A 25,046-nucleotide genomic window follows, 5' to 3' on the forward strand; every position below is an offset into this window, starting at 1 on the left:
GGCTCTCTTTTCCCTATATATTATTATACTCTTTACCGTATATTCAAATTTCGCCTACCGTTGAAACTATAAATTTGTAAAGCGGCACGAAGCAGTCATAAGTTTTCAATAACTGCTGAAGTGAGCGCGGGATGTTTTCAGCATTCTTATAAATATTCAAGAGGCAGTCTATCAATGTAAATCTTTGAAGATTATATTGGGGACAGTCAAAGAAAATGTGAACAAGAGTTTGGATGGATAAATTACAGAATTGACAAGTTGGAGAACCTAAAACACCGATCCTAAATAAATGAGCACCACTACGAGAATGTCCCAGACGTAACCGACAAATTGTGGTGTAAAATTTTGCTGTGTAAGTATTTTTTCTTTTTAACAAACCAGGGAGGAGAGATTTCGTTTTTAATGTCGGCTAACCATTTGCCCTTTGTTTGAACTACTTGTTGCCAATAATTCTGAAAGTCTTGCAAGAATGTACCTTTAAAATGAGACTATGCATCTGTGTGTGGTATGGGAATGTACTATTCACAATAGATTTAGCAAGATAATTAGGTTGTTCATTTCCTTCCACGCCTATGTGTGAAGGAGTCCAGAATAAAACAATATCTTTTGTTAGGGATAAGCATTGATATTTGTCTCTAATATTGTAAATGATGAAATTAGTTGTAACATTACATTTAGGATATTGTAAAGCTTTTAAAACACTCATGCTATCTGTTATAACGATCCAATTATTATATGACTGTTCTCCAATATATTCTAGAGTAGCATATATGGCAGCACATCTGCTGTGTATATACTAGCCAAGGTATTAAACCTATGACCAAACCCACTCCGCAGTTGTATGTCATAAACTGCCATAGAGACAGCAGTATTACTTTTAGATCCATCAGTATAAAGTTGGTTATAATTTTGCCACTCTGACAGCATACTATATACATCTTCCTTATATTTTAATGATTCATTAATAATTATTTTAATAGGTGTATAATTTGAATTATAAGAATTTAAATAACATCACAAGAAAATTGTAACAAATCAGAAATGCTTTCTACTTGATAGTTGGAATTATTGTCAGTTTGGTTAATATAGTCCTGTATCTTTAATAGGAGTGGATGATTATTAATAGAAGTTAATTTGAGAAAGAATTTTGTTTGTAGATATTTGAATCTAAGAGCTAGTGGGGGAATATTACATTCTACTTGTAATGATATAATAGGAGTAGATCTAAAAGCGCCTGTTATGATCCTTAAGCATTTATTTTGTATTTTTTCTAATTTATTCACTAATGTAATTACTCCACCATAACAAAAGAAGGCATACTCAAAATGGCTACGGAATTATGACTTATATAGTGTTAGCAAGATGCGTGGGTCTACACCCCAATATGTACCACCTAATGATTTCAGAATATTGCAGGCCTTTAATGCTCGATTTTCTAATATTTCAACATATTTGTGCCATCTAAAATTACTTAAAAACGTAACTCCTAAAAACTTTATTGAATTATCTATTGAAATTTCCTGAGTACCATAATATATTTTTGCATCTCTTATTCTTATAGAATGCTTTGAAAATATTACTACTTTGCTTTTGTCAATACTGACCTCAAGACTAAGATATTGAAAATAAAGCTCAAATTTTTTGAGTGCTACATTAAGATCTAACACAACATTTGATAAATTAAGTCCTGAACTATACACTACTAGATCATCAGCAAATTGGAAGTTAGAAACTCTATTACCCAAAACAATATTTATTTGATTTATGTAGATTATAAAGAGCAATGGACTCAAAATTGCCCTGTGATACGCCTCTATATGAATATCGAGGACCTATTAATTGGTTATTGACTCTAACATAAAGTTTACGACCATGCAAGAAATTGAATATCCGACTAACTATTTTTTCAGGGACATTTAAGGATAGAAGAATGGATGATAATTGTTCTAAATCAATATTATTAAATGCTCCTACAACATCCAAAAAAACACCAGCCAATATCTTACTGTCAATCTGGGCACTATGGATGTCAAGACATAAATGCCGTATACTCTCACAAGCAGAACGACCACATCGAAATCCAAATTGATTATTAGGTAAGAGGTTGTTACTTTCAATATAAAATATTAATCTCTGTTTTATTAATTGTTCAAAAATTTTACCAACATACGAGCTTAGTGTGATAGGACGATATGAATCAGTTGAACTAGAATCTTTCCCATGCTTTAAAATTGGAATTAGACAGTCTGTTTTCCATTCTTCTGGAATAGTGAAGTTCTTCCATAGGAGATTTTATATTTTTAGAAACTTATTTAAGTTAGAAGAGTTTAGGTTTAGTTTAAACATTTTATAGGAGAGCCAATCCAAACCGCATGCAGAGTCCTTTCTTGATGATAGACCAGCTTTTATTTCTTCAATAGTAAAAGGGGCAATCATAAAAGAGTTGGTGCTATTTAAAGAATGATTATTGTGAATAATTGTCAAATTTGGTACTGTATCTGGAGTATATTTGTGTAAAAAGTTGGATATCCAATTATTGCTAGAGAAACAATTATTATTAGAATATAAGTTCTTAAATTTCCTCATTTTTGTCCAAATCTGTTTCATTGGCGTTAACCTATTTATGGTGGAGCAAAAATCTGTCCAGGATTTACGACGTACAAGTCTTAATATACATTTTTTCTTTGCTTGAGCTTGCTTAAAATGAATGTAGTTTTGGATATTGCAATTTGATTTGAATAACAGATAAGCCTGTTTGCAATCTTCTACCACTTTAGTACATTGCCCATTCCACCAGGGAAGTTGTCGCTTTCTTTTAGGTAGATTAGTAATATTGTTACAGTGGTAGTTGGTTTTGGGTACTGAATTTTGTACCACTCTAATAATTATGGAACAGAAGTTATTGTAAGACTTCTGTAGATTACAATTATTTATATCAAATTGTTTTAACAAGTCATTTACTAAGTTCTCATATTGGTCCCAATTTACTATTTTCAGAATACTGTGTGGAGGAATGTTGGATGGAATTGAAGAAGATTCAGTTTCCGACACTACCATGGAAAATTTTGTGATTGTAGGCAAGTGATAGCTGCCCAAAGAGTCCTGATGAACTTGCCATTCACAGCACAAGAATAATGAAGATGATACTATTGTTAGATCTAGTCCATTTGGTCTCCAAGAATTAGTACCCACTGTAGTTGGTTGATCATTATTTAAGAGCATTAAGTCATTATCGTCCATTACATCCATGATGTTTCTACCTCTAGAATTGGTTCTATTACAACCCCAAATGGTATGGTGAGCATTAAAATTACCAGCAATTATTAGTGGTTTTGGAATACTATGCAATAGTCTATTAAATTTAGATTTGTCAAAGTTAGGTACACTGTTGCCAGGACTATAAAAGCTAACAATTGAGATGTCTTTTTGTTTCTTACATTTTGCAAGGAGTTATCAGAAAATGTTTCTAACTTTTGAAAATAAATGCCATTTCTAACAAAAATTGCTACACCATTGTGATCATTACCACAACCATTTCTTAGTATTGTATAACATCTGATAGAAAACTGTATATTTGGTTTAAGCCAAGCTTCTGATATAGGTGCTATGTGTATGTCCTGCTCATAAAGTAGGTTTTGAAGCTCAAGTCTGTTACTCAACAGACTTTGAGCATTCCACTGTACTATGTTAAGTTTGTGACAGTTGAATGTGACGTTTTATTTTTAATTTGTATGGTATCTTTAATAGCTGAACTAATTGCGTGTGAGCTAATAAGCTTTGATTCTGTGTTTTATTTAGTGTAATGACTTTGATTATTGATTCTGTGATTAGGTTCATTGCTGCTGGATTGGATAAAATTAAATTAATGATGTCTTGTGTGTTCTCTGTCTTATTGAGTGATGGAAAGTTTGTTGGATGTTTAAATAAATCTGATAATGGTGTTTTACTTTTATTTTTCTATCCATTATCTTTTTTTGTTTTATAGGGCATTGACCAGATACTGCAAGATGGTTTACATTGCCTTTACAGTGCATACATACTACTTTGTCAATAGGTATAGTATATTCTTTATATAAATGATTTTCAGTGCAGATTGAGCAACGCTGAGCATTCTTACAGAATTTAGCCAAGTGGTCAAACCTAAGGCATCGGAAACACTGCTTAACTGGCGGCACATAAGGTCGCACTGGTAGACGCCACATCTTTAAGTGAACGTAATCTGGGAGTGAAGTAGATGACGCAAAGGTAATAATGACTGCCTGTGTAGGTTGTAATATAAAACCACTATCGGATTTGTTTTTTTTCATTATACGCCGAACAGAAATATTTTTTTTTGTACTTTACAAAGATTTGAAATTTTTTTTGTTGGACATATCAATGGGTACGGAGGAAATCACTGTACAATTGAGTGGCACCAGCTGGGATGGACGCCTTAATATTTTGTTCCCTTAAAAATGTCGTGTTGTCTAGGAATGTATTACCCAAATTGGGTCGTTCAAACACTACTCCTATCTTATATTTATTGAGTTTCTTAAGATATTTAATGCCTTTAATGAAGCGCGATAAGTAGCTTCTAAGAGTTAGCATGTCACGACCAAGTGGCTGTTCAGTGACACTCTCTATGAAGACTATAAATTCATGATCGGCACCTGCGTCTTCCGGATATCGGTGACAATAGTCGGCCACCCTATATGGCAAATAAAAGTCCTCGTGGTCTTCCAAAACTGTACGCGAATCTGAGTATTCGCTACTTTCAGAGGTGGAATCTAGAATAGACTCATCTTTATCTCGTTCCGGCTTGGTTTTTTTCCGCCTTTTCGACATCTCTTAGCACAAACCTAAATCTCTAAATATATAGACTTTTACTTACACTAAACAAATTAAATGATAAACATATACAAATACTTATATACTTTTCAAAAATATGAGGATTATATACAATATAATAGAAATATTTAATTTTATAGTTAAAAAGACCGCCCTAAGCAATCAAGAGTTCCCGCGCTTTTTTTCTGAACCATAGAGTTCGGGACTCTTTATCTTTGTCAATCCAAAGAGGACATAAATACTACGTAGTAACAGGTGGGACTGCCAAAGTAATTTTTTTTAATATGAAACTAAAGAGTAGAATCTTTATTTTATATATATATATATAAAAATGAATTGCTTTTTTGTCTCGCTAAAACTCGAGAACGACTGGACCGATTTGGCTAATTTTGTTCTTGAATTATTTGTGGAAGTTATTATTATTATTATTTGAAGAGGGTGGCTATTTCCTGGTCCTAAAAGGTTCCTAGTAACACCGCGTCCAAAATTGGACTATTGTGTTCGCCACTCATACTAAAGCTCATCGTCAAGCCCTACCGCCTTTACGAACCGCAGTAGTTCCTTGACGCGAGTGTTGCAAACACTATCTGGTGGTACGAAGTAGTTACCAAAGATTGTGTTACGCTTATGCATTAGTGGGCCGCAGTCGCAGAGTAGATGAATAGGTGTTTCATCATCCTCAAGGCAGAACCTGCAAGCTTTGTCGCTTCTGATGCCGACCACACTGAGGTGCTTGTTTAGGCGACAGTGCCCGGTTAGCATCCTAGTGAGTATGCATAGGTTTTTCCTGTTCAATGATAGGGCTTCATTCGCATAGCTACTGTTGAATGCCCTTATCAGTGCTTTAGAGTGGTTTAAACCTGAAGAGTTGTTCCAGCGTTTAAGTGCTTCTTGTTTACATTGGTTACTCAGGGTGTGTCGGATGGCGCTCTTGGGCAGTCCACAAATGGGTTCCGGACCATATCGGACTGCTTTAGCCCCAGCTCTTGCGAGCTCGTCGGCCATTTCATTGCCTATGATTCCGGCATGCCCTGGGACCCATCTGAGAATCACTCTATTTTTCATGCCTAATGAATTCAGGCATTCAACGCAATTATTGACTAACTTAGACGACGTCAAGTCAGCGTCTAAAGCCAACAATGCTGCCTGACTATCAGAGTGAATGTATATGTTATGATTGAAGTAGCCTTTTTGGATATTGGTTTCCGCGCATTCCAGGATGGCGTACACCTCTGCTTGAAATATGGAGGTAAAGCTTCCCAGGTTTGTGCTGGATTTAAACCTGGGGCGTTCTCCATAGACCCCACAGCTGACTTCATTTTCCATTTTGGACCCATCGGTGAACCACATGAGGCTCCCGTCCTTCCACGTGACTTTGTTGTTGATCCAGTCGTCCCTGGAAGGTAGTTCCAAGATATAGTGTTTAACAGAGATTAATTGTGGAATCATCTGATCAGGTAACATGCCTAATATGTGGTCTCGCAGAACTGAGTCCTCTAAGGTCCTAAGCGTTTGCGACATCCAGTTACATGAACCCCCTGGGCGATTGCCCTCAGCATGCTTGCCTTCGCCTCTTGCTGTATGAACAGTGGAAGAGGCGGTAGGTTTAGCATTGCTTCAATGGCCGCACCAGGAGAAGACGTCATGGCTCCGGTTACCAATATACAGGCAAGTCTCTGCAGGCTATTTAGTCTGTCTGCAGTTGTTTTCTGGTTGGCTTTGTTCCACCACACAATGGAGGCGTATGTGATTGTTGGTCTCACAATTGCTTTGAATAGCCATAGGAGGATCTTGGGGCGCATTCCCCAATGTCTACCTACCAGACGTCGACATACACCCAAGGTTGTTTTAGCCTTTTTCACGGCTTTGTCGATGTGAGAATTCCATGTGAGTTTCTGGTCGAATGTGACTCCCAGATACTTAACCTCAGCTGAGAATTCCAAAGTAGAGCCGTTCAAGGTGGGAGACTTCAGTTTGTTAAGTGTCCGTTTCCTCGTGAATGGCACAATAACAGTCTTTCCTGCGTTGACTGACAGTTTGTTGGCTGTACACCACTGTGAGATGGTGTTTAGCGCCTTTTGCAATATAGAGCTTAGTAAGCTTTGGCAGAAACCTCTGACGATAATAACTAGGTCGTCTGCGTACCCTTGTGCATCAATTCTGAGTTCTGCCAGCTTACTAAGTAGTTCGTCTACTGCTAGTGTCCATAGAAGTGGCGAAAGAACGCCACCTTGTGGGCAACCTCGCGTAGTGTATAGCTCCAGTGATGTCCCATGGAGGGAGATTAGAGCTTTGCGATTTGAGAGCATTGACCTTACCCATTTGACAGTGGTGGTGGAAGTTAAGTCCAGGGAAGGCTTAAAAGGTGAATAAATATGAAAATGCTCGAAATTAAATAAAAACAACAATTTTGTTTTTCCTATGTCCCCCGTCGTTTAGAAATCAAATTGAAAGAATAGTTTAAAATGAATAACTAATTAGAATCTTTAAAACAAACTTAATTTTAGTTAACTATAGTTGGTAGATTAACTACAGTTCTTTGCTATCTATCAGATTATTATTATGTAGATTGATAAATCTTAAGTTTTTTCACAAATTACATTTCTGAACACAACCATTCAATTTAATTAAATTTTTGTGATATGATATATGATTCAGCATTAAAAAATACATACAACTTCAAATTTTCATCTGTCTACAGTCAACACCTATTTTTGTATCTCGATTTTTATATTATTCTGTTCCATCCACAGAAATAGGGTTGCAAGTAAAAGTTGTTAATTTGTAGTACGATATATTAATTTATGTACGATTTAATATTTCGTAGGTCTAAGAATCGTTCGTCATCTATTTTTATACCCCAAAAATTTTAATTATTGATTCTCTTCTTATTACTTTATACGGCAATACAACGTTTGCTGGATCAGCTAGTAAAGTATAATTTTTCTGCTTGATATGATTTCCAAGCACAAAGTAATCACGCAAAGTCATCGAATGCGACTAACCCCTCGTTTACACCAAGGTATTATACACGTATTTGACAGGATTCATGCAAATTACAAATACAAGTTGTATGCAATGTTTTCAAAATACAAAAACATAATACTTGTCGTAGACAATATTTGTATGAAACTTGTCTGATCAATTGTTGTTGTCTACATGTATATGCTCTATGTTTAATACTTGTTGTAGCCTTGTACCTAAACTCGTTTAAGACATGTTAGTGCAGAAGTTAAAGAACTTGGCAACACAATTATTGACTACTGGTACAGACAATAGAAAGTGAAGGTACTGTGGAACATTGCTTCATGAGTGCGGTATACTTGTAGATCATACAGAATGAAGGAAATTCAAGAAAACCACGCAAGTACTGGTCGCGATCATTTTTGAGGAGACATCAGCAACAAGGGCCTATCGTTCCTTATTGAATGATTCGATTCAGAAATTTTGTAGAAAAAAATTTGGAGTATTAGCTTCAAAAAGTTACACCATAATTGTCTTAGCAGAATTCACAGTATCGAGATGCCATCACTCCAGCAGAGCAATTATTTTTTTTATAGAAAAGGAGGACAAACGAGCGTACGCACGGGTCACCTGGTGATACGTGATCACCCGCCGCACACTTTCTCTTGCAACACCAGAGGAAACACAGGAGCGTTGCCGGCCTTGAAGGAAGGTGTACGCGCTTTTTTTGTTACTTAGCTGTTTATTTGAGATTTCTAGCTACTGGTGACTCATATTCTTCTTTGTATTTGCATCGGATATCAAAGGTAAAATGTAGTTAATGCATTACTCATGCTTGCGAGACGATTATAAAAGTATCGAATATCTTAATATATGCCGAGATAAATATTGCTAATAAAGATTATGTCTTTGGCCACTCCATTTATCATCTTCTTTTCCACTAAAAAAGCGGTCTGTCCGGAAAATGTTTAAAACTTTATCCACCAAGCATGGATAGAGTATAAAACTTGTTTTAAGTATTATACATAAACTACAATAAAATTAACAATACTTGTTAAAAACATTTATATTTTATGTTGGTGTGAACACTGTCAATGTATCAGACTGTATCAAACGTGTCTCAGATCTATATGTGAACGCAAAAGTGGTTTATACTTGTATAAAAACTCGTTGGCAACACAGTTTGAACACAACTATGTTTCAGACAATTGCAATACAATATGTTAAAAACAAATAACTATGTCTTGACAAGTATTCTACAAGTTTAGTAAAAAACAAGTTTTTGACTTGTTTCTTGGTGTAATCGAGGGGTAATAATAAATTAAAAGACATGGTATCGAATATACCGGCCTCATACCATTAATTATTACTATCATCACACTAAACAAATCCTTTATATATTTAATAAAATTCGAAGTTTTCTTAGAAATAGAGAAGATAATCGCCCGAATTCGAGAGATAGTACATTTTGGATAGTACGTTTCGACGGACAGTAATAAAAACAAATTAAAGTTAACTGTCAAAATGTTATTGAAACGGTCTCCGTCTTTTTTCTATAGTTCTACTTATCAATGGTAAGCGGTAAGCCCTCCCAAAGGTAGATCAAAGTTGAAAGTATAAATTACTATCTATCTTAGTTTATTGAAATGCAAAGATGCGGCTACAGCTATCTATGGTAGCTAATTTAATAAACTATTAAAGATAAGTAGGTTATTGAGACCGGCCGTTAGAGTTGCGCTAGGCTGTTGTCAATTTACCAAAACCCAACATTTTTTATCCGGAAAATATTTTTGTATTGAGTAATAATTGAAACTTAAGCGCAATGAGAACTTATTCACTTCGCTTAGGCGGCCCCTCTGCAATAAAAATAATCCGATTTCTATACTTATGTGCTGAAATCGATATTCTCTCGTGTTGATTCCAACTAATCTGATTTGAAGCTACAGAGCTAAATTTCAATTAAATATCAAACAAATAGAACTATCGATCTGTTCCCGACGTTTATGCCCAGCTTGGTGGGATCTAGAGTTAAGGTGTTGGTATGCCTGAAAACTAGGAATTATTAAACTAGGTTAATGAATGAATACTATAATTATATATTCATACATTTTCTCAGTTGATTTGAATAAACACAATGTTTTAGGGTCATTTAGGTTAAGATAAATCTGTCTATCTACATTCATGTTTACATCTTAAATTAATGTTAGATTTCACTATATTTTTAACTAATAAGTTTATTTTGTTTCCGTCATGTAGGTTTCAATCTTAGATAATATATACGTGTAGATAAAGCCTCTTGCTGCTAGACAACCGATGAAATCAGGCCAGGTTTATTACTTCAGTGTGCGTGACAAGCTATGTCTTACACTCGCGATTTATATGTCACTTTGTATTAGTGTGCAAGCATTTTTGGTTAACCTCCATTTTTTTCAAAGTTATTACATCTGTCATAGTATATCTAAAGGAATAAATGATCTAAATTCTAAGGTTTCTAATAAAAACACGGGTTGCATTCCGGGAGCGCCGGCAGAAGTGAAGTTTTGAACTTTATGGTTGTGCATTTTTGAATATTCTGGAATACCTTGTTTAAGCTATTTATAAATTATACATGTTTGAAGCCGACTGCAAAAAATACCGATATTTTTTATATTTTTTCCTTTTCACTTCCTATTTAAGATTGAGGCGTGTACGACGTTAATGTCAATTGAAACTAACGTTTAAGGTTGTGCTTGGTAAAGCGGCTTTAGGTAAGCCCTGTTTCACTATGTCCAATGTGATAGCCACTCTAAATTATTATAGCTCACTGCTAAGATTGATTTTTTCCATGAATCTTACTATGTGTTTTGCAGACCATAACCAACGCAGACAGGCAGCGTTGGTTACTGCATGAGCATTCACCACCTGACTCCCGTCGTTATCCCGAAGGGTAGCCGTTTCAACCTTTTGTTATGCCAACAGGAATAACAAAAGTTTAGTGACGCAGCAAAAATATCTCAAAATGGGGGTGCGTAAATTTACCCTCACTGGATGCCAATATTCCAGTCCTTAGCGTAATTATTTATTTTTTTAGCTTTCCTATGGTAGAAAATCCTTGGATGTAGATTATAGATTTATCACGCCTCTGAATCGCCTCCCACGAGTGAAATTTGAGGACATATTCACATCAAAAACTGAGTTTCCTAAATGGGCGGCGGCTGATCCCTAAGATCCTTTTATTCTCTTGTCCTCTTTCATAAAAAAATCATAGCAGGACCATTACAATGACAAAACAAAAAATCCTCAAACTACTTTATTCACCGATAAATAAAATTTAAATACATTAACAATACATATCCATATCAAACTAGTTGTAAAATAGTCTTTAACTGATGTAAAAAAAACTCGTAAAACCTCAAAAAATACATTCGCTAAGGCCTCACTACCGTGATATGGCAATGGTTATATGGCTTTAATTAAAGCAGTCCTTATAATAAACATCTATTTAATATAGGCATAGCTGTCAGCCCCCTGTGCAGGGCTTCCATGGTGGCAGAAGAATTGGCTGTGCATGTACTTTTGCATTGTCCACTTGTAGCGACTTACGGGGATCAACATCTTGGTACCCCCAAACAAACTCCCGGAAAGGAAGGCGAGGAGGTTGCTAAGGTTTCTGGAATAACAAATATATTCCCACACACGCAAAATATTTTTCATTGTGCGGAAATTTGCCCGATAAACCAAACCATAACATCCCTTTCCATCCCATACCATATCACGGGCTACCTAGGTGCATGTATGCTTAATGGCATTATTGAGCAATGCCATCCAATATGGAGTAATTCTGCCTTCTTTCGCAAATTGAACCCCAGTGTAACCACGTTACTTTATTTTTAATTTAAGCGGTAATTAATGCGGTAGCAGGGTTACACGGTGAGGTAGTGAAGCCGTAGTATTTACATTACAATAATTTACACATCATGCTTAGAATACCCGACACGTCAAATGACGACAATCAAAGTGTTACGCGCAGCATTGTGCCGTCGGGAAGTTGCATGCGCATGGATCTGTTGCTATACATTCAGCTGGGCATATGCAGGAACAAGCTGAAAAAAATTAGTTTTACTAATTTATTTATTCATTAATTGCGAATTACTTCTACAAATCGTGATATCACATATTTTATGCCAACGTTCAATGAAAAAATGTAAAGGTGCTTCCACACAGGAAGTAAACATATCTTTTTAGTGAACAATAGATCACAAAACAAATTATTCTATAAAAGTTATTAAATATTTTCTAAAATTTGCTTACACAACAATTTGTACTAACATACAAAAATCTTTAACTTATTTTAGAAAACATATTCAAATTCAAAATTTTATTCAAAATAGGATTTAAAATCACTTATTGAACGTCAAAAACTACCACCCATTCGAAAAAGTATGCTTCAGAACTGAGAAGAACGGGCGCAAGAAACACAGCGGGCTTCTTTTTTTCATAAAAATATCGTTACATTGTAACATCGTATAATAAAATAAAATTATTATTAAATAATTATTTGGTCAAGAACGGAGCACACCGGAATATATAGCTATCTATATATAACCTAACACTAGCCTTATCAAAATATAGAAACCAACTATGAAACTAATGTGAAATTGTTATAATAAATTTGCTCTGTGCTTCCCCAGAGTCCCAGGCTCAGGGGTATTGTTAGAGGCGACTTATGGGCATTTACCAGTGGGAGGCTTCTTTGCTGTGGCACCCATAATCTAGCCGGCACGATGCCGGGTAGAAAGAGAAGGTAAATGAAAGTACTCACGTTTGCAGTCACCGTACTGGCAAGGATCCATGTATTCGGTACAGTCTTCACCAGGCGGCAGGAACGAAGAGCGATACACCGTAGTGCCTTCCAACTGTAAGCGATGAGTGCATTGCAATTACGTTGAAAGATACGACTTATTATAATATTTTATAGAGATTAATTAACTTCATGTTTTAAATAATATCATTTTTCATCAGTGATAAACGGGCTCTAGAGCCGTGCCTAGTTCCTAACTTCCTAAGAAAATGGGGCGAGAGATTAAAAGGTTAATCACAATTTTATCTTTTAACGTCTGTTTTGTCTCTCACATTGATCGTAGCCCTCAATTAAATTGAAGTTGTTCCCATAAATATGGTTTTTGCCCAAAATCATACTTAAATTTAAAATTTGTCCACGAGTTTACGGACGGAGTCACACAGGTGCCATAGCAGCAGCTATGATGCTGCTAAATATGAAGTAAGTCTTATACTGCTCCAGTTACTTGTAATATTAACATCACTTTACCTTTTGACACGGCTTCTGGTACTGTCCTTTGCAGGCCCAAGGTGGTCTTTGCGGCGCCGGCGCGCATACAGGCTGGTAAGACATCTTCTGTGTTGTCTCGCTCTCCATTTTGGCTATCCAACAAACAAAACGAAAATAAATAACGATTTTCAACTGCCTTTCATTTGTGATTTGATAATGCTTCTCAAATTATATTGACTGTAAATGGGATGTAAAATACATAATAGCTTTAAGCCACAGTCACTGTTCAGGCACTATCTATAAATAAATTTCAATGTTTAATTAAAAAATGGCTGTCGTAAATACTTCTCCACAGCTGAATATCTAAGGGATCCGACAGCCTGGGGTTCGATTATGATTATTTTATAGTAATAGCAATGACAGTACAATATGGTATATTTCATTAAAAAGAGCGCAAAAGAATAATGCGGGGAGAGTTCTTCTTCTCTGAGAGAAGAGAAGCGCTTTTCTCTCAGAGCGCTATTTGTTTCCGAAGCAGTAGTAGTATAGTTGTATCTAGTATATTAGAAATGACATCAAAAAGAATTGTAAAGGAATCAATTTTAAGAAAATAAATGCGTTTTTAAGCCTTAAGGTTTTAATTTACTTTGCGATTTAACAAAATATTAGGCTGATTGAGTAAGTTTTGATAGTTATTTTGATGCTGTTAAATGTTTCGAGCCGATACTTAGGTCCACCAACCAGACTGAGGATGCTAATGGAATTATTTGTGCTTCTGCCATCATATGCGTATTATATTACATTGCACTAGAATCTCCCATGTCAAAGCCCCTTTACGAACTGATGCAGTTTCATGACGTTTACCAAGACTTGTTATTGTAGCATGCTATGTTATTGTCACTCCCTGTGTGTATAAATAAATATATCTATATTCTAATGTGTTCTGATTTGAAGTGTTGCTCCAATAATTAACCTAGTTACCAAAGAGGATGTAAATACTACGTAATAAGAGGCGGGACTGCCTAAGTATAACTTGAAATTTAATTTAGTATGAAACGTGCAGAGATTTGACATAAGTTTGAAATAGTAATAACAATATTGCGACGAAGTATAATCCGGCTAAGTTTAAAAGCAAACAGTTGCTTATAATGTAGTGGATTTCGGCTATCTCCGTTTATTAACAAGATTATAGCAGTCATCTGTCAATCTATCAATGACTGCACGTTTCATACAATTGCATACAATCGCTTTTTCTGAGAGAGTTTCGCTAGGCTGCTAGTTACTTGGAAACCAATATATATTCCCCTTTCAGATGGTCGCGGAATTAGCAATCATTGGAAGTGTTGAGACACAGAGGCGAGGAGTGTTGTCAAATAACCGTGACATACACTATGGTGTATTTTTGTAGGTACCGTCTCCGATTCAATGCCCATAACGTGACATTTTTTTTTTAAATTAGGAGCACAGTATCACGCACGTCTCTGGCTGAATAAAGCTAAATGTCTTCTCACCGTTGGGTTTCTCATAGCATCTGCTTGGTGCGAAGGAGTTAGGCGGCGCTATGCGACCAGGGTCCAGGAACGACATTCGGTTAACCGTTCGATCTGAAATTATACATCAGTAGGTAATTATTATCTTTAAAAAATCCGTCCTGATAGCCTCCGTTAAATGAGTTTGTAAATCATCGAAATTGGTACTCGAATGTCTATTTAAGTCCCCGCTGAATACGTACCTATAGAGCCATGTTTAATATTACGCGCATTTAAACGCTACGATTTTATACTCTTGTGTTAATCAGGACTAATTTGGTGCCAAGACATTCATATGAGTTAAATGTTAAAATTAAAACTTTACATTCCACTTGCACCTAAGTATTTTTCTCATATGCAGGCACCAAGCTGTATCCCACACTACACTATATCAACTTAAAACCTATACCAAAGTAAAAAATAAATAAGTAGAACATCGTCACGACAAATAAATGACACAAGAGGTAAGAGGACAAGAGTGGTAAGAGGCGGGTGGTTGAGGCAGAGCACTCACGTAGTGACCGCCGGCAGAGCTGTCGGGGCAGGGCCGAAGCTACTGTCGTATCAGCAGTATCAATTATACAGGGACCCCGGGGCTACGGGGGCCCCCGACGTGGGTAAGCAAAAATTAAAAACTTTTGCTGGTTGCCGAAAAAAAGGTTTGAATTGTTTGTAAAAGTTTTGGGAAAAGTGGCAGATAGATAATTATAATGAAAAAATATTTCTTCAAATTTTATGCAAACATTTTTATTCTCTTGTGAGAAATCTTTACCCTTCATAATTTTAATGGGGGCCCCCCAAGCAAATTTTTATACGGGGCCCCGCCAAGGCACTCTACGCCACTGAGTCAGGGTTAGCACTTCTGAGTTATTAAATCATAATAATTTAACCATTAAATAATTATGTCTCAATGGGCCAATTGATTAATTATAACTTTCAAAGAGGTTAGTCAAATATCCAATTTAATTGATTTCTATTATGTCGATCAAAGGTATTAAAAAGTCTGAATTGTGTCATAAATTTGATGTTAGTGAAGTTACGAACAAAATATATCTATCGGTTTGAGATATTTTTTCCGAATAGATGAGATGTCAACACGCGTGTCGCACTTAATCTGTGTGAATCTGCGCTAATAGGGAGAGTAGGTATTCTACTTACTTTCAAATGGCTGTTCGACAGCGTGGAATTTGTGCGGCGGCTTGCACGACTCTCGCACCGCCGCCGGCTTCGGCACGTAGTCGTGTCGTTGGGTCGTGAGGTTCTGCATCGGTCCCTGGCCCCACATGTCGTGGTGGCAGGGTCGTATCGGCTGCGTCACGCACACTGGGTTCGGTAGGAACGACAACTAAAAACAAATGCATATTATAATATCATCATGCAAATCAAATCACAATCTCTTTATTTATGTAGGTCAAGGAAATGACACTTAATGTCAAAAAAAAAGTATTTTTCTAATTGAATTTACTGCCACTTCGTAAAGGGTTGAGCCAATGAGAAGAAGTGGCAAGAAACACAATGCTACTCTTTTATTATTTTATTATACATATAATATTATAAAATATTAATCCCCATCAGTAACAATGTGCCCCTAATCAAGTTTGTAACATTTTATTCGAGACCTACTGAGATCTTTTTTTATGAAAATAAGGGAGGAGACAAGCAGGACGTTCAGCTGATGGTGATTGATACGCCCTGCCCATTACAATGCAACGCCGCCCAAGATTATTGAAAAACCCAAAAATTCTTCGCTCGCTTTTTGTGCTCGTCATCTTGAGACATAAGATGTCAAGTCTCATTTGCCCAGTAATTTGACTAGCTTCGACGCGCTTCAGACCGAAACACAGTATTGCTTCAGGGCAGAAATAGGCGCCGTTGTGGTCCCCTAATCTAGCTGGCATCCGATACAAAGGAGCTTCACCAGCTTTACCAGTGGGAACTGGTAAAAGACATTCATGTTGACCTAAAACTAGAGAACCGTCAGCAATCTGATAATGGTGTTTTACTTTTATTTTTCTATCCATTATCTTTTTTTGTTTTATAGGGCATTGACCAGATACTGCAAGATGGTTTACATTGCCTTTACAGTGCATACATACTACTTTGTCAATAGGTATAGTATATTCTTTATATAAATGATTTTCAGTGCAGATTGAGCAACGCTGAGCATTCTTACAGAATTTAGCCAAGTGGTCAAACCTAAGGCATCGGAAACACTGCTTAACTGGCGGCACATAAGGTCGCACTGGTAGACGCCACATCTTTAAGTGAACGTAATCTGGGAGTGAAGTAGATGACGCAAAGGTAATAATGACTGCCTGTGTAGGTTGTAATATAAAACCACTATCGGATTTGTTTTTTTTCATTATACGCCGAACAGAAATATTTTTTTTTGTACTTTACAAAGATTTGAAATTTTTTTTGTTGGACATATCAATGGGTACGGAGGAAATCACTGTACAATTGAGTGGCACCAGCTGGGATGGACGCCTTAATATTTTGTTCCCTTAAAAATGTCGTGTTGTCTAGGAATGTATTACCCAAATTGGGTCGTTCAAACACTACTCCTATCTTATATTTATTGAGTTTCTTAAGATATTTAATGCCTTTAATGAAGCGCGATAAGTAGCTTCTAAGAGTTAGCATGTCACGACCAAGTGGCTGTTCAGTGACACTCTCTATGAAGACTATAAATTCATGATCGGCACCTGCGTCTTCCGGATATCGGTGAGAATAGTCGGCCACCCTATATGGCAAATAAAAGTCCTCGTGGTCTTCCAAAACTGTACGCGAATCTGAGTATTCGCTACTTTCAGAGGTGGAATCTAGAATAGACTCATCTTTATCTCGTTCCGGCTTGGTTTTTTTCCGCCTTTTCGACATCTCTTAGCACAAACCTAAATCTCTAAATATATAGACTTTTACTTACACTAAACAAATTAAATGATAAACATATACAAATACTTATATACTTTTCAAAAATATGAGGATTATATACAATATAATAGAAATATTTAATTTTATAGTTAAAAAGACCGCCCTAAGCAATCAAGAGTTCCCGCGCTTTTTTTCTGAACCATAGAGTTCGGGACTCTTTATCTTTGTCAATCCAAAGAGGACATAAATACTACGTAGTAGCAGGTGGGACTGCCAAAGTAATTTTTTTAAATATGAAACTAAAGAGTAGAATCTTTATTTTCTTTATATATATATATATATATATATATAAATGAATTGCTTTTTTGTCTCGCTAAAACTCGAGAACGACTGGACCGATTTGGCTAATTTTGTTCTTGAATTATTTGTGGAAGTTATTATTATTATTATTTGAAGAGGGTGGCTATTTCCTGGTCCTAAAAGGTTCCTAGTAACACCGCGTCCAAAATTGGACTATTGTGTTCGCCACTCATACTAAAGCTCATCGTCAAGCCCTACCGCCTTTACGAACCGCAGTAGTTCCTTGACGCGAGTGTTGCAAACACTATCTGGTGGTACGAAGTAGTTACCAAAGATTGTGTTACGCTTATGCATTAGTGGGCCGCAGTCGCAGAGTAGATGAATAGGTGTTTCATCATCCTCAAGGCAGAACCTGCAAGCTTTGTCGCTTCTGATGCCGACCACACTGAGGTGCTTGTTTAGGCGACAGTGCCCGGTTAGCATCCTAGTGAGTATGCATAGATTTTTCCTGTTCAATGATAGGGCTTCATTCGCATAGCTACTGTTGAATGCCCTTATCAGTGCTTTAGAGTGGTTTAAACCTGAAGAGTTGTTCCAGCGTTTAAGTGCTTCTTGTTTACATTGGTTACTCAGGGTGTGTCGGATGGCGCTCTTGGGCAGTCCACAAATGGGTTCCGGACCATATCGGACTGCTTTAGCCCCAGCTCTTGCGAGCTCGTCGGCCATTTCATTGCCTATGATTCCGGCATGCCCTGGGACCCATCTGAGAATCACTCTATTTTTCATGCCTAATGAATTCAGGCATTCAACGCAATTATTGACTAACTTAGACGACGTCAAGTCAGCGTCTAAAGCCAACAATGCTGCCTGACTATCAGAGTGAATGTATATGTTATGATTGAAGTAGCCTTTTTGGATATTGGTTTCCGCGCATTCCAGGATGGCGTACACCTCTGCTTGAAATATGGAGGTAAAGCTTCCCAGGTTTGTGCTGGATTTAAACCTGGGGCGTTCTCCATAGACCCCACAGCTGACTTCATTTTCCATTTTGGACCCATCGGTGAACCACATGAGGCTCCCGTCCTTCCACGTGACTTTGTTGTTGATCCAGTCGTCCCTGGAAGGTAGTTCCACGATATAGTGTTTAACAGAGATTAATTGTGGAATCATCTGATCAGGTAACATGCCTAATATGTGGTCTCGCAGAACTGAGTCCTCTAAGGTCCTAAGCGTTTGCGACATCCAGTTACATGAACCCCCCTGGGCGATTGCCCTCAGCATGCTTGCCTTCGCCTCTTGCTGTATGAACAGTGGAAGAGGCGGTAGGTTTAGCATTGCTTCAATGGCCGCACCAGGAGAAGACGTCATGGCTCCGGTTACCAATATACAGGCAAGTCTCTGCAGGCTATTTAGTCTGTCTGCAGTTGTTTTCTGGTTGGCTTTGTTCCACCACACAATGGAGGCGTATGTGATTGTTGGTCTCACGATTGCTTTGAATAGCCATAGGAGGATCTTGGGGCGCATTCCCCAATGTCTACCTACCAGACGTCGACATACACCCAAGGTTGTTTTAGCCTTTTTCACGGCTTTGTCGATGTGAAAATTCCATGTGAGTGTCTGGTCGAATGTGACTCCCAGATACTTAACCTCAGCTGAGAATTCCAAAGTAGAGCCGTTCAAGGTGGGAGACTTCAGTTTGTTAAGTGTCCGTTTCCTCGTGAATGGCACAATAACAGTCTTTCCTGCGTTGACTGACAGTTTGTTGGCTGTACACCACTGTGAGATGGTGTTTAGCGCCTTTTGCAATATAGAGCTTAGTAAGCTTTGGCAGAAACCTCTGACGATAATAACTAGGTCGTCTGCGTACCCTTGTGCATCAATTCTGAGTTCTGCCAGCTTACTAAGTAGTTCGTCTACTGCTAGTGTCCATAGAAGTGGCGAAAGAACGCCACCTTGTGGGCAACCTCGCGTAGTGTATAGCTCCAGTGATGTCCCTCGGAGGGAGATTAGAGCTTTGCGATTTGAGAGCATTGACCTTACCCATTTGACAGTGGTGGTGGAAGTTAAGTCCAGGGAAGGCTTAAAAGGTGAATAAATATGAAAATGCTCGAAATTAAATAAAAACAACAATTTTGTTTTTCCTATGTCCCCCGTCGTTTAGAAATCAAATTGAAAGAATAGTTTAAAATGAATAACTAATTAGAATCTTTAAAACAAACTTAATTTTAGTTAACTATAGTTGGTAGATTAACTACAGTTCTTTGCTATCTATCAGATTATTATTATGTAGATTGATAAATCTTAAGTTTTTTCACAAATTACATTTCTGAACACAACCATTCAATTTAATTAAATTTTTGTGATATGATATATGATTCAGCATTAAAAAATACATACAACTTCAAATTTTCATCTGTCTACAGTCAACACCTATTCTTGTATCTCGATTTTTATATTATTCTGTTCCATCCACAGAAATAGGGTTGCAAGTAAAAGTTGTTAATTTGTAGTACGATATATTAATTTATGTACGATTTAATATTTCGTAGGTCTAAGAATCGTTCGTCATCTATTTTTATACCCCAAAAATTTTAATTATTGATTCTCTTCTTATTACTTTATACGGCAATACAACGTTTGCTGGATCAGCTAGTAAAGTATAATTTTTCTGCTTGATATGATTTCCAAGCACAAAGTAATCACGCAAAGTCATCGAATGCGACTAACCCCTCGTTTACACCAAGGTATTATACACGTATTTGACAGGATTCATGCAAATTACAAATACAAGTTGTATGCAATGTTTTCAAAATACAAAAACATAATACTTGTCGTAGACAATATTTGTATGAAACTTGTCTGATCAATTGTTGTTGTCTACATGTATATGCTCTATGTTTAATACTTGTTGTAGCCTTGTACCTAAACTCGTTTAAGACATGTTAGTGCAGAAGTTAAAGAACTTGGCAACACAATTATTGACTACTGGTACAGACAATAGAAAGTGAAGGTACTGTGGAACATTGCTTCATGAGTGCAGTATACTTGTAGATCATACAGAATGAAGGAAATTCAAGAAAACCACGCAAGTACTGGTCGCGATCATTTTTGAGGAGACGTCAGCAACAAGGGCCTATCGTTCCTTATTGAATGATTCGATTCAGAAATTTTGTAGAAAAAAATTTGGAGTATTAGCTTCAAAAAGTTACACCATAATTGTCTTAGCAGAATTCACAGTATCGAGATGCCATCACTCCAGCAGAGCAATTATTTTTTTTATAGAAAAGGAGGACAAACGAGCGTACGCACGGGTCACCTGGTGATACGTGATCACCCGCCGCACACTTTCTCTTGCAACACCAGAGGAAACACAGGAGCGTTGCCGGCCTTGAAGGAAGGTGTACGCGCTTTTTTTGTTACTTAGCTGTTTATTTGAGATTTCTAGCTACTGGTGACTCATATTCTTCTTTGTATTTGCATCGGATATCAAAGGTAAAATGTAGTTAATGCATTACTCATGCTTGCGAGACGATTATAAAAGTATCGAATATCTTAATATATGCCGAGATAAATATTGCTAATAAAGATTATGTCTTTGGCCACTCCATTTATCATCTTCTTTTCCACTAAAAAAGCGGTCTGTCCGGAAAATGTTTAAAACTTTATCCACCAAGCATGGATAGAGTATAAAACTTGTTTTAAGTATTATACATAAACTACAATAAAATTAACAATACTTGTTAAAAACATTTATGTTTTATGTTGGTGTGAACACTGTCAATGTATCAGACTGTATCAAACGTGTCTCAGATCTATATGTGAACGCAAAAGTGGTTTATACTTGTATAAAAACTCGTTGGCAACACAGTTTGAACACAACTATGTTTCAGACAATTGCAATACAATATGTTAAAAACAAATAACTATGTCTTGACAAGTATTCTACAAGTTTAGTAAAAAACAAGTTTTTGACTTGTTTCTTGGTGTAATCGAGGGGTAATAATAAATTAAAAGACACGGTATCGAATATACCGGCCTCATACCATTAATTATTACTATCATCACACTAAACAAATCCTTTATATATTTAATAAAATTCGAAGTTTTCTTAGAAATAGAGAAGATAATCGCCCGAATTCGAGAGATAGTACATTTTGGATAGTACGTTTCGACGGACAGTAATAAAAACAAATTAAAGTTAACTGTCAAAATGTTATTGAAACGGTCTCCGTCTTTTTTCTATAGCTCTACTTATCAATGGTAAGCGGTAAGCCCTCCCATAGGTAGATCAAAGTTGAAAGTATAAATTACTATCTATCTTAGTTTATTGAAATGCAAAGATGCGGCTACAGCTATCTATGGTAGCTAATTTAATAAACTATTAAAGATAAGTAGGTTATTGAGACCGGCCGTTAGAGTTGCGCTAGGCTGTTGTCAATTTACCAAAACCCAACATTTTTTATCCGGAAAATATTTTTGTATTGAGTAATAATTGAAACTTAAGCGCAATGAGAACTTATTCACTTCGCTTAGGCGGCCCCTCTGCAATAAAAATAATCCGATTTCTATACTTATGTGCTGAAATCGATATTCTCTCGTGTTGATTCTAACTAATCTGATTTGAAGCTACAGAGCTAAATTTCAATTAAATATCAAACAAATAGAACTATCGATCTGTTCCCGACGTTTATGCCCAGCTTGGTGGGATCTAGAGTTAAGGTGTTGGTATGCCTGAAAACTAGGAATTATTAAACTAGGTTAATGAATGAATACTATAATTATATATTCATACATTTTCTCAGTTGATTTGAATAAACACAATGTTTTAGGGTCATTTAGGTTAAGATAAATCTGTCTATCTACATTCATGTTTACATCTTAAATTAATGTTAGATTTCACTATATTTTTAACTAATAAGTTTATTTTGTTTCCGTCATGTAGGTTTCAATCTTAGATAATATATACGTGTAGATAAAGCCTCTTGCTGCTAGACAACCGATGAAATCAGGCCAGGTTTATTACTTCAGTGTGCGTGACAAGCTATGTCTTACACTCGCGATTTATATGTCACTTTGTATTAGTGTGCAAGCATTTTTGGTTAACCTCCATTTTTTTCAAAGTTATTACATCTGTCATAGTATATCTAAAGGAATAAATGATCTAAATTCTAAGGTTTCTAATAAAAACACGGGTTGCACTCCGGGAGCGCCGGCAGAAGTGAAGTTTTGAACTTTATGGTTGTGCATTTTTGAATATTCTGGAATACCTTGTTTAAGCTATTTATAAATTATACATGTTTGAAGCCGACTGCAAAAAATACCGATATTTTTTATATTTTTTCCTTTTCACTTCCTATTTAAGATTGAGGCGTGTACGACGTTAATGTCAATTGAAACTAACGTTTAAGGTTGTGCTTGGTAAAGCGGCTTTAGGTAAGCCCTGTTTCACTATGTCCAATGTGATAGCCACTCTAAATTATTATAGCTCACTGCTAAGATTGATTTTTTCCATGAATCTTACTATGTGTTTTGCAGACCATAACCAACGCAGACAGGCAGCGTTGGTTACTGCATGAGCATTCACCACCTGACTCCCGTCGTTATCCCGAAGGGTAGCCGTTTCAACCTTTTGTTATGCCAACAGGAATAACAAAAGTTTAGTGACGCAGCAAAAATATCTCAAAATGGGGGTGCGTAAATTTACCCTCACTGGATGCCAATATTCCAGTCCTTAGCGTAATTATTTATTTTTTTAGCTTTCCTATGGTAGAAAATCCTTGGATGTAGATTATAGATTTATCACGCCTCTGAATCGCCTCCCACGAGTGAAATTTGAGGACATATTCACATCAAAAACTGAGTTTCCTAAATGGGCGGCGGCTGATCCCTAAGATCCTTTTATTCTCTTGTCCTCTTTCATAAAAAAATCATAGCAGGACCATTACAATGACAAAACAAAAAATCCTCAAACTACTTTATTCACCGATAAATAAAATTTAAATACATTAACAATACATATCCATATCAAACTAGTTGTAAAATAGTCTTTAACTGATGTAAAAAAAACTCGTAAAACCTCAAAAAATACATTCGCTAAGGCCTCACTACCGTGATATGGCAATGGTTATATGGCTTTAATTAAAGCAGTCCTTATAATAAACATCTATTTAATATAGGCATAGCTGTCAGCCCCCTGTGCAGGGCTTCCATGGTGGCAGAAGAATTGGCTGTGCATGTACTTTTGCATTGTCCACTTGTAGCGACTTACGGGGATCAACATCTTGGTACCCCCAAACAAACTCCCGGAAAGGAAGGCGAGGAGGTTGCTAAGGTTTCTGGAATAACAAATATATTCCCACACATGCAAAATATTTTTCATTGTGCGGAAATTTGCCCGATAAACCAAACCATAACATCCCTTTCCATCCCATACCATATCACGGGCTACCTAGGTGCATGTATGCTTAATGGCATTATTGAGCAATGCCATCCAATATGGAGTAATTCTGCCTTCTTTCGCAAATTGAACCCCAGTGTAACCACGTTACTTTATTTTTAATTTAAGCGGTAATTAATGCGGTAGCAGGGTTACACGGTGAGGTAGTGAAGCCGTAGTATTTACATTACAATAATTTACACATCATGCTTAGAATACCCGACACGTCAAATGACGACAATCAAAGTGTTACGCGCAGCATTGTGCCGTCGGGAAGTTGCATGCGCATGGATCTGTTGCTATACATTCAGCTGGGCATATGCAGGAACAAGCTGAAAAAAATTAGTTTTACTAATTTATTTATTCATTAATTGCGAATTACTTCTACAAATCGTGATATCACATATTTTATGCCAACGTTCAATGAAAAAATGTAAAGGTGCTTCCACACAGGAAGTAAACATATCTTTTTAGTGAACAATAGATCACAAAACAAATTATTCTATAAAAGTTATTAAATATTTTCTAAAATTTGCTTACACAACAATTTGTACTAACATACAAAAATCTTTAACTTATTTTAGAAAACATATTCAAATTCAAAATTTTATTCAAAATAGGATTTAAAATCACTTATTGAACGTCAAAAACTACCACCCATTCGAAAAAGTATGCTTCAGAACTGAGAAGAACGGGCGCAAGAAACACAGCGGGCTTCTTTTTTTCATAAAAATATCGTTACATTGTAACATCGTATAATAAAATAAAATTATTATTAAATAATTATTTGGTCAAGAACGGAGCACACCGGAATATATAGCTATCTATATATAACCTAACACTAGCC

At 36.4% G+C, this 25,046-nt stretch overlaps 1 protein-coding gene and 1 long non-coding RNA gene across 49 annotated transcripts in view; one reads left to right on the top strand and one right to left on the bottom strand.

The window, feature by feature from the left end:
- The first annotated feature begins 69 nt into the window (after positions 1-69).
- On the top strand, positions 70-16,973 carry LOC126968125 (uncharacterized). Of its 3 annotated transcripts, none has more exons than XR_007730149.1 (3): positions 70-352; positions 1,911-2,096; positions 16,738-16,973. It is a non-coding gene; the product is annotated as an uncharacterized LOC126968125 (long non-coding RNA). The 3 variants fall into 3 exon arrangements; XR_007730150.1 differs by lacking the exon at positions 16,738-16,973 and adding an exon at positions 4,093-4,328; XR_007730148.1 differs by lacking the exon at positions 16,738-16,973 and adding an exon at positions 2,998-3,946.
- Positions 11,066-25,046, bottom strand: part of LOC126968123 (stabilizer of axonemal microtubules 1) — a 58,613-nt gene continuing 44,632 nt past the window's right edge. For 16 of the 46 annotated variants that reach the window (XM_050812953.1, XM_050812954.1, XM_050812949.1 and 13 more), the window contains one exon: positions 23,724-24,531. In XM_050812953.1, coding sequence (XP_050668910.1) covers positions 24,449-24,531 — 83 coding nt within the window. In that variant the 3' untranslated portion in view covers positions 23,724-24,448. Of the gene's footprint in view, positions 11,874-12,592; positions 12,687-13,099; positions 13,213-14,571; positions 14,665-15,747; positions 15,935-23,723; positions 24,532-25,046 lie in introns of those variants that run through there. The other 30 variants (XM_050812944.1, XM_050812952.1, XM_050812983.1 and 27 more) reach the window with 6 other exon arrangements.

This window comes from Leptidea sinapis, chromosome 14 (genome assembly GCF_905404315.1).
Source record: "Leptidea sinapis chromosome 14, ilLepSina1.1, whole genome shotgun sequence".
Taxonomy (NCBI): domain Eukaryota; kingdom Metazoa; phylum Arthropoda; class Insecta; order Lepidoptera; family Pieridae; genus Leptidea; species Leptidea sinapis.